This window comes from Cyrtonyx montezumae, unplaced genomic scaffold (genome assembly GCF_038088225.1).
Source record: "Cyrtonyx montezumae isolate F1298 unplaced genomic scaffold, pur_monq_1.0 scaffold_2, whole genome shotgun sequence".
Lineage (NCBI taxonomy): Eukaryota > Metazoa > Chordata > Aves > Galliformes > Odontophoridae > Cyrtonyx > Cyrtonyx montezumae.
The window spans coordinates 60,062,718-60,072,443 of NW_027071936.1; the positions used below are offsets into that span (position 1 = coordinate 60,062,718).

Genomic DNA, 9,726 nt, shown 5'->3' on the forward strand with positions numbered 1-9,726 from the left:
TAATTTCTGTGCTGCAGAATATTATAAAAGATTTTACTAAGAGATATGGTCAGATGCGTTTCCACATGACAGAATAGCAGCAAACGCACCCAGACTTACTTTCTAACTGTACCAAAGCAATACATACTGTTAACCACAATGGGAGAGAGAGGAAGGGAGTTACCCTACGTAACCCGAATAGAAACCAAGCAGCAAACAGTGCTGTTAAGTCTTTCAAAATTAAATTGTTAGAGGGAAAGAAACTAATACCTTCAGAACAATGTAATAGATATAAAAGAGCCCTCTAATTTATGTCTTTGTTCCACCAGTGCTGTCAGAGCAGTTCAAAAAGCTGCAGCTTACTGTACCTTAGCCCATATCACATAGACACAATCTTCACTGAGACCATTGATCATTTTGCTGCTGCAGCAGCACAATGCCCCAAACTCAAATATCTACAGATAAACTAAATTGGAAATACAAAAACTTAAAAGCTGGCTTGTAGATTCTACTAACAGATACTAACTGCCTAAAAACATCTCATTTCCTAATATTTCTGCACTCTCATTTCCTGACGTTGCTTTGCAATTCATTCAACTTCCAGAATACTTTAGAACACAGATACGTCTGTATACGTTTATGCAGCACCAGAACTAAAGACAAAGTTGTGACGTTACCAGTATCATTAAAACAAACATCTATCATTTCAACTAAGTATTTTTATGATCAAGAAAAATAGTTTAATACATGCTCAGGAAAAAAAAACAAAAAACAAAAAAAAACAACACAGAGCAAAGATGTATTTCTAACAGAACTGACCACAGACAAAATCAAGGAACAATGAACAGTGACAGCATGTACACATACAATGAAAGGGACAGAGTATAGATCGATACAGGATCATTAAAAATCACTGTTCAGAAGCATTAACCTGATTTCTAACCACAACACTAACAATGCCCAAATCATGCTAAGACAGACTAGACTCACTTGTACACAACACAGTACAATGGGTACAGAGCAACAGAGATAAACTGACCTAAATTCACAGGTTCATAGGTTCATAAGGTTGGAAAGGACCTACAAGATCATCTAGTCCAACCATCCTCCTATCACTATCCCTACCCAACTACTAAATCAAATCCTTTAGCACCTCATCTAAACGCTTCTTGAACAGCGCTAGGGATGGTGCCTCAACCACCTCCCTAGGCAGGCCATTCCAGTGCCTGACCACTCTTTCAGAGAAAAAATGTTTCCTCAGGTCTAATCTAAATCTTCCCCGGTGCAACTTGTGGCCATTCCCTCTCATCCTGTCATTATTTATCATACCATAGAGCTGCTTGGAAAAAGTAAAATCAAACTGTGATATACATTTAAGTCATTTTCTGAAGCACAACTAATGAAAAATAGCACTAAAATAAATTGAGAATTTGTGCATTTTACTTCAAATCCAACACTGAGAAAGACTGCTACATTTCGCCACAAATATTTGGCAAGCTGGTTGCTACACGACCTTTAGGAACTTCCTTCTGCAAGAGACCATATACCCTTAATACACTTTTAATCACCTTCTGGATTTCAATGGTTAGGGACTTTTTGTAAGGATATGTTGTGACAGGGCAAGGGGAAATAGCTTGAAACTGGTAAGAGGTTATATTTAGACTAGATATTAGAAAGAAATTCTTTTGTTGTGAGGCTGGTGAGACATCAGAACAGGCTGCACAGTGAGGCTGTGCATGCTCCCTCCCTGGAATCATTTAAGGCCAGGCTGGATGGGCTGTGAGCATCCTGATCTAGAAGAAGGTGTCCCTGCCTATAGCAGAGGGTTGGAACCTAGATGATTTTAAAGGTCCCTTCCAACCAGACCATTCTAAGATTCAATAAAGAGTACTTAATTTATTAACGGTACATCAGAATTGAATGCTTATGAGTATTAACTAAACAAACACAATTTCTCTTTGCTCTGAGCTAATTGTTTGTAAGATTTAAAGGGAAAAAGCAGGAAAAATCTTTGCAACCCAGTAAAGAAGATGCATTGATGCATGTACTGCATCTCCTACAGATAAGTTAGCCACTTCTGGTAATTGCTATGGAGGAGGTCAGTTTAGTTGTCATACTACTTCCTAATTGAAAAAAAAAAAAAGCAAGAAAAAAAAAACAACAAAACCATTTTCCCATTTCTGAGGCAGTGTCAAATCAAATTATAACAGGTGTTTTTTTTTTGTTTTGTTTTGTTTTGTTTTTTAGAGTGCCTTCACATTGATTTCAAAGCTTCTATTCTGGATCTCACTCTAGAAGATAGATCAACTGCTCACTTCCCAACACAGCAGCAAGAAAGCCATTAGATCAGCCTGCAGTGTGGTTGACCCGCTGCTTCAGCTGAATTACCTCTCTTGCTCCTTCAGATGCAAGTTGCACATCATTCTGGCCAGCAATTACAGCGACTCATCTTTTATAAAAAGAAGGGTGGATGCAGCAACACACCAGCACAATGAGGAAACATCACATTTGCATTTTCATGTACATTAGTAGTAACTTGTTTTCTCCTACACTAGTTACTTGTTAGAGCTAGAATTTCAGCATTTACCTCTTTACGTGTTTTTGCCTCTTTAAAAAACACACTATAAATCAGTTAGTTATGTGAAAATTAATTTGCTTTCATTTTTCCAACTTTTTTAATCTTCAAAGCAATAGCTGAAGAACACATAAGGCAGCTGGCTCATCAGCAGTGAAAACAAAAATAATTGCAAAAAGTGAAAGAACCTGCTTCAGTAAAACAAAGCACTCTGCTGTGGAAATAGATTTAGACAGTTAAGAATATTTTTCACACCATTGGACAGACTTGCCACAGCGATCTTCCTTACAGATAAGATGTGCACTGAGGCTTCCACTTCACTGAGCACAATGCTCACTGAACATTGTTAGCCAGCCCTTCTCAAGACAGACAACAGATAGAAAACTTGGATTTTGTCCTACAGAACAAAGATTATAAGAATCGTCCTATCTTTGGCTAATCAAAGTACACAGGCTGCATGTGGTGAGATTCACTGGCTAGCTCATTGCCACTGACATTCCACCATCGAGCTGCTCAGCAGCCACACAGCTTCAGCTTCCCTGCCTGCCAAAGACAAGCAGTGCATCGCAGTGGTTGAGAAGCACACAGCTACACGGCACCAGGGGCGTGATTGCTACACCATTCTTGCAAAACTCATTCCACAAACCAGATTGTCAGATACTGGCTAAGAAATTCCTGCTGGGTCACACCCAGATGAACTCTGAGAGCACATAACTGCACCGAGGACTCACAGCAAGCCCTTAGCTTTATAAATCATGTAAGAGGTTCAATGAAAAATGCCCCAAAAAGTTAATGTGGAAGCTCTACATCAGCTACATCAATTTGCCTGAGAACAACCCAGGTACATACACAGCCTTATAATAAGCCTGCCCCATGGCAAGCTGCAGGCAAGTCTCCTACAAGTCTTCAAACTGCTGTGAACTCAGATCCTCTCCTACTCATAGCTGCATCTTCTTCCAAACTGGTCACGCAAAGGATTGAAGCCTTTCACTGAAGAATCAAAATATTCAAGCTCAATGAGGGCCTTATGCTCCCAAGTTGTTTGTAAACACTGCATGCTAATTAATGCATTAGATGGCATACTTTCGCTGTGCAAAATTCACCTTGAAGGCACAGAACAGCACAGAACTAACACCTCAGGTCCTCAGATCAGAATGGTAAAACACTAAAAGGGTAAAAGACTGCTGCTGACCTCAGGCTAGGAGGCAAGTTCACACACAGTATCACTTCACTGTGATGCTTACAATGCCAGAAGCAGCTCATACAGCACAGCTTTGCAAGGTACCTCCACCCTTCTCCATGGAGAAGGCTCTTTGTCAAGGAATCAGGGTCTCAGCAAATAAAAGTCAGTCCACAGGTTAACAGCTGGGTTTATCACAGTGGCATCTCCTACTAAGCTTAAGAAAAAAAGACAAGAAAAAAAGGTTTTTCTACAGAATTAAGATACATAAACCTGGCTGGCTCTTATCTCAGCAAGTGTACTTGAACGACAGCTGAAAACTCAGGTTTCGGGCAAGGCAGACACCTAACTCTGTAGCATTATAAAGGCCAAGGCACCTCTTACCACCAACAGAAGGAAAAAAGTGTAAGTAGATCAGTAAATAAACATCTAAAACGATCTGTACAGATTGTTAGAACGTTTTTAAAATACTCCTTGTGCATCTGTACTCAAACGCCTTGAAATGGACTTCAGAGTCAAGCCTCCTGTCCTCTTGCACAACTGACTGCCAGAGCAGTAACATTGTGAGCAATCTCACATATCTAAATGCATGTTTCTGCAGCTTGTTTGTATGTAACATCATTTGGTGCTCCCAAAACTGGTTCTTCTCATCAGCCCTATATACAGTTCCAACAATCACACACACATAACAGAATGCCAGTGCATACGTGTTGAACAGCTTCTAGCTTTCTTCAGCAATGATCTATTGAAGTCTTGTACCAACTCAAGTAAATACTGAGCTAGAATTTATTTATTTAACCCTGCACTCAAACAATATCTATAACATGTCTATAATAACAATTATTGCAGAATGGTTTGAGTTGGAAGGGACCTTTAAGATTGGCTAGTAATTCAAGGAACTAGGGAAAAACAAACAGTAACAACAGTAAGAAAACACCAATTTTACAGAGCACTCTTGATGAACAAGGGTTCTTTACCACAACAGTATGCACTGACTTCAGGACTGCAGGATAAACAAGAATCAAAACTCCTTCCACCAGCTTGTGAATCCTCTAGTTACAATCACCACATCTGAAATAACTCAAGCAGCAGTATGCATCGAGAGACCTCTCACGTTATGTTTATTTAGTAAATGTAATTATGTAGATTCCAATATGCCCACATGCATTCTTTGTACAGTTCTCTTAATAGAGGACAAAAAGGCAGACATTGTGCATAATTCTGTACAAACACAGGAAGACATGTTTCCTGCCACAACGAGTTTACAGCAATTTAAAACACAATGCAATAAGGGAGTGCAACAGAACATAGGAGGCAAATAAGGGAAGAACAGACAAGAATAACACCAACTGCAAAAACTCACAGCACTCGTGTTAAGGTCTGTGTTTGCTGCTGGTGAATGGACTTTGAAGAGTGAAATTCTGGGTATGAGCATGCCTTCGTTCCCCACTTGCCCATGCTTCTTGAGTAACTATAGACTGTCAAGCTGCAATGAACTGAGCAGTCTCCATAGAATTATATTCCCAGTTTGAAGTAACTACGTTATAGGACATCTGCCTGTGTCTCATCATGAATATTATGTGAATTACCTTCCACAGCAAGCAAAAGTAAGATTTACTTCACTTGCAAAATCATTTCAGGTGTTTGTTTCTTTAAACCTAGACAGATCAAACACACAATTCTAGCAGACTGCTTATTTTTTTTTATGCAGAGTGAAATCAATACATTTTGATTCTGAAGTAATTACCTTTCAAGATGAGCTTAAAAAGCCATGATTACATCATTACTGAAAGATTCCTGCTACCTCCATCTTGGAGCTGCACCTGAGGATTACCAAACAAACAGGACTTTGCTAATATTTGGAAAACTCTTTTTGAAGTATATAATAATGATTAAAAAAAACCACCATAAGAATCCCTGCATGCTAGACTAGCTTCCAACTGGATCCACAAACCACCCAACTCATGCTGCCATCGCAGGCTTGAGCCAATAGAGCCAAGAGCTTGGGGGTAACTGCACTTCTGATTGAGGCATGACCCTTATCTGGCTTTAACTAAACATGGCATACAGCATGTTTTATATACCCAACAGTTCACATTTACAAAGCACCACAACCAGAAAAATGGATTTTTCACTGAAATTTAATTTCTTTCAGAATAACTTGGTGTACATCTATTATTTGGCCACATTTCTGGGATAAATTCTTGAATGTCTTTCAAATAAATTGATTTTGAGAATATTTTTGCTAGGAAAAAAAAAGGAATGTGTCAATTTCTCTCCTCTAATACAAAAATAAAATGCACATTGCTATACATTATTTTTCCTGCACACAAAAATCTGTGTGCAAAAAAAAAAAGTCAGAGTAAGGATAGTGAAACACCTTGCAGCTTCATTATCGCACAGCTCATACATCAGCATCATTTAACTGATTTGTGTATCCCAGTTCCTGCATGACTGTGCTCATAAGATCAACTTCAGCTTTGCTTTATAGTCTCTTGTTTTCTTTATTGAGTCACTTGTGCTATTCCACCACAGGATTCATCTTTAGAAGTTCTCTTTTTTTCTGTCTCATACAGATTTCCCACAAAAAGCAAGATATGCACTAGAGGACCAGGACCTAGATCAGTACAGAAGGTTGCTTATCCCAAGAAAGTGGGGCAGGGAATCCCCAGAACACCTCACACTTGGCTTCCACCTGGAGGCAAATCCTGCTGCAGGCAGGCTAGCTCTCAGCACAAGCAGGTCAGCTGGAAAAAGGAGGAGGGAGAAATTGAACTCGCACTACAGCTCCTGACTCCTCAATCTTTCATCCATAAAGCACTGCAGGGCTCTTTGTGTTACCAAGCCTAGCAGTAGAGATGTACAGGAGTCACTTATTATGATCCCCCTTCAACACTCGTGTGTAGCTGGCATTTGATTATTTACAAAGTCATTAAAAGCAGCTAGGTAATCCTCACAGCTTTCCTTCATCACATAAAAAACTATTGTAATTGCTACAGATACGTTCTAAGGCATTATTGGAAAATTACAGGTTTCTATTAAAACAATCCATTAAAAAAAAAACCTGAATAATCCTCACTGATAATACCAACAAGCAAACAACATTCACATTGGAAAGTATAAGCACCTAAATTAGAGTACAGATTTGGGACCATGATAGGGAATGTCAGGTCTAGTTTATGCGCTCGGTTATGATTTGTTTAGATGTGGCACTATCTACCAGGCATTTCTGAATTGTCATTAAGCCTCTGCCATCCTCTCACCAAATGAAAAAAGCCAAACATTCCCAATTCAGTTTCCACATTTGCAAAATGAAGAGAATGTATCTGTAGGGCTGAAAGACTCAGTAAGGTGCTTTCAAGGGTACATTTTTCTCTCATTTCTTCATGGAGGAATCTTAAGTTAGTCTATGCACCACATAAGCCTATATTAACTTCTTTCAGCATCCACCAGTAACTATAAGAACACAATACTTTCTTTCTTGCTGCTTTTGCTAATACAACTGACACACAGGTAAACACTCTCATCAGGTCCTCCACATGCTGAGGAATTGGAAAGAGGATTTACTGATGTGCCTCAAGCCTGTACGTGGAAATCAGTAAACCTGTTATTTTACCTACTTCCATGAGAAATAGTAATTCTGTACTTTTCCACTCTCTCACCTCTCCATACACTATACAGTAAGATATGGAGGTGGTAAAGGAAGACAATTCAAAGTCTTCTTTTCTGTCCCAGTTGTAAGGCCCTTCTAGCAAAGAATATATTTTACTGAAATAAACTACTTGTCATGGTTTTATGATTTTTCGTATAGGTATTCCACATCATAACATCATGTAGTGCTTTAAGAGTTAAAGAGTTAATGCTCCAGCTCCATGGATCATTGATAGTTCTGGGTATCAGAAGTTCAGAAGATAGTTCAGAACTACATTCCCCAGAGGACACTACTTCACATACTACCTTTGCAAATTGCTTCCTTTAGAGCACGTCAGAACAGAGCTGGAACAGGGACTTTTTTGAATGGCCCTGACAGGAGCAAAACAGCCATTCTCAACCTAGCCAGAGCACAACAGACAGATCATTTCATTTCGGGCTGCATCTTGAAAAAATCTGATATACAAAGTACCCTGAGTACACAGGCACAGACGTGGAAAGGTAATAAAGCTTCAACCATTGGTCAGTAGAGTTTTGGAGCTTCAAAGTCAGAAATGACATCGTTATGCACACTTGCACAAAAGGCCAATTGGAGGCACACAAGAGTAACAGTTTATTACCACTGCTTTCAAAAATTTCACAGCAGGTAGAGCTGGTCCTCACATCAGCTGCTGTCAGAGTTTCATTTGCTTCATTGAAATATCTTGTTTGGTCAGTTCTACCACTGTAATTTACTTTAAACACAGTGAAACCTTAACTAAAGTGGCAACCTGACATTAAGCAGCCACTTAAAAGCTGTTCCAGATTACCACTCTGCTCTTTGTGGTGAGGCTTTGGGCACGGTAAAGCTTAGAGCCAGATTCCACTTTCCCTTCATTTCTCAGATCCCTTCAATGCAAACTCCAAAGCCAGGCAGCACCACCACAGACATGTACCGTCAGTGGAACCAGCCAAAACATGTCCTCGAGTCTGAGGTGGTCTTTTCAGCAAAGGTTGGGAAATAGCCCAAAATTGCGATCACTGTTCTGGTTTTTAAACCCCACTTCAAAGCCAAAAAGTTGATTTTCCTCTCCTGCCGCTTAAGGCAAATTTAACTGGATACACACACATGGCATTAAGTGCCAAACCCATTTAGAGTTGGAGGAACTTGCAAAACATACAGGGGGAAGATTCTGTTGTTCTTACTCACTTTAAACAGTTCAACTGAACTAATGGGACTTTGCAATGCAATTAAGAAAAGTAGGATCCAATCCAGTAAGAATATGCACATTTCATAGCTGAAAAACAGATTCCACACTGAGCACAGATGTAATCTGCAGAGGCTTTTGAGCGGCCATTTAATGGACAGTTATTTACGTGAGAAAGCAGTCGCATAATTGTACCTGGGTGCTGTATTTTCTACGACCAAGGGCTAAATGAAGTCTAGTATCTATTAGAAGTGTTTGTTAGAGGAGAGAGAAGACTTCAAGTCAGAGTGCTCTGGAGAAGCGACCGTCAGCATTAATCCAACGGAAAACAACACACCTAACATTACATTAACGCAAAGCGCAGGCAGCATTCGCCGCACACAATAACTTCTGTAAGATAAAAAGCGTGAGGCTCTTCCAGACAACACCTAGCCCGCTTCTACGCACATACACACCGATAAGTAAACCGAGAGCTACAGACGAACGGTCTGAACACATCCGGCGAAACCCTCCTCCGGAGCAGGAGCCCGAAGGGCGGAGGAAAGGCTTCGGTTCAGGGAAGGGTTGGTGCCAGGGCCGCCGCTCGGGGCAGGTGCCCGAGGGCAGCGCGGCCCGAGTCCGGCTCCCGCCCCACCCCGCGGGGGTCCCCGCAGCCCGCAGCCTACCCCCCTCCCCCTCTCCTCCTCCATCACTTCCTCTCCCCGCCGGCCCCTCTTCCCCTCACCTCAGCCCCTCTTCCTCTCCCCGGACGTCCCGCCGCAGCCCTCCCCCTCTGCCTCCTCCCCCCCCTCCCCCTCTGCTCTCGCTCACCCTCCCGGGCTTTCAGCAGCACCGTGTTGGCCACGATGTTCTCGATTTCCATGGTCGGGGGCTCCTTCCCCTCAGGGCAGGCGGAGTGGAGGCTGCCTCCTTCGCCCCCTCCTCCAGCCCCGCCACCGCCGCGACGCCAAGCCGCCGCTCATCCGGCCCCGCGGGACCTCAGCGCCGCGCTCGCCGCTTCCCCATCACCCGCTGCTCGCTCCGGCACCGGCCTCCCGCCTCCCCCCTCCCCGAGGGCGGAGGCAAGCAGCGGGCAGCGCCCGCCCGCCCCGACCATCGCTCGAGCGCCCGCCTCGGCCAGCTCCGCCCTGCCGCTGTCTCCGCCCCTCACCGTT

The 9,726-nt window shown here is 42.1% G+C and overlaps 1 protein-coding gene across 3 annotated transcripts in view; it reads right to left on the reverse strand.

Moving 5' to 3' along the window:
- The window catches only part of GRK4 (G protein-coupled receptor kinase 4), a 109,304-nt gene that overhangs the window by 20,849 nt on the left and 78,729 nt on the right, over window positions 1–9,726 (reverse strand). The window contains exon 1 of one of the 3 annotated variants that reach the window (XM_065735869.1): window positions 9,383–9,607. The exons of 1 other annotated variant lie outside the window; for it this stretch is intronic. In XM_065735869.1, the coding sequence (XP_065591941.1) occupies window positions 9,383–9,434 (52 nt within the window). In that variant the 5' untranslated portion in view covers window positions 9,435–9,607. Of the gene's footprint in view, window positions 1–9,382; window positions 9,608–9,726 lie in introns of those variants that run through there. One more of the 3 variants, XM_065735870.1, reaches the window with a different exon arrangement.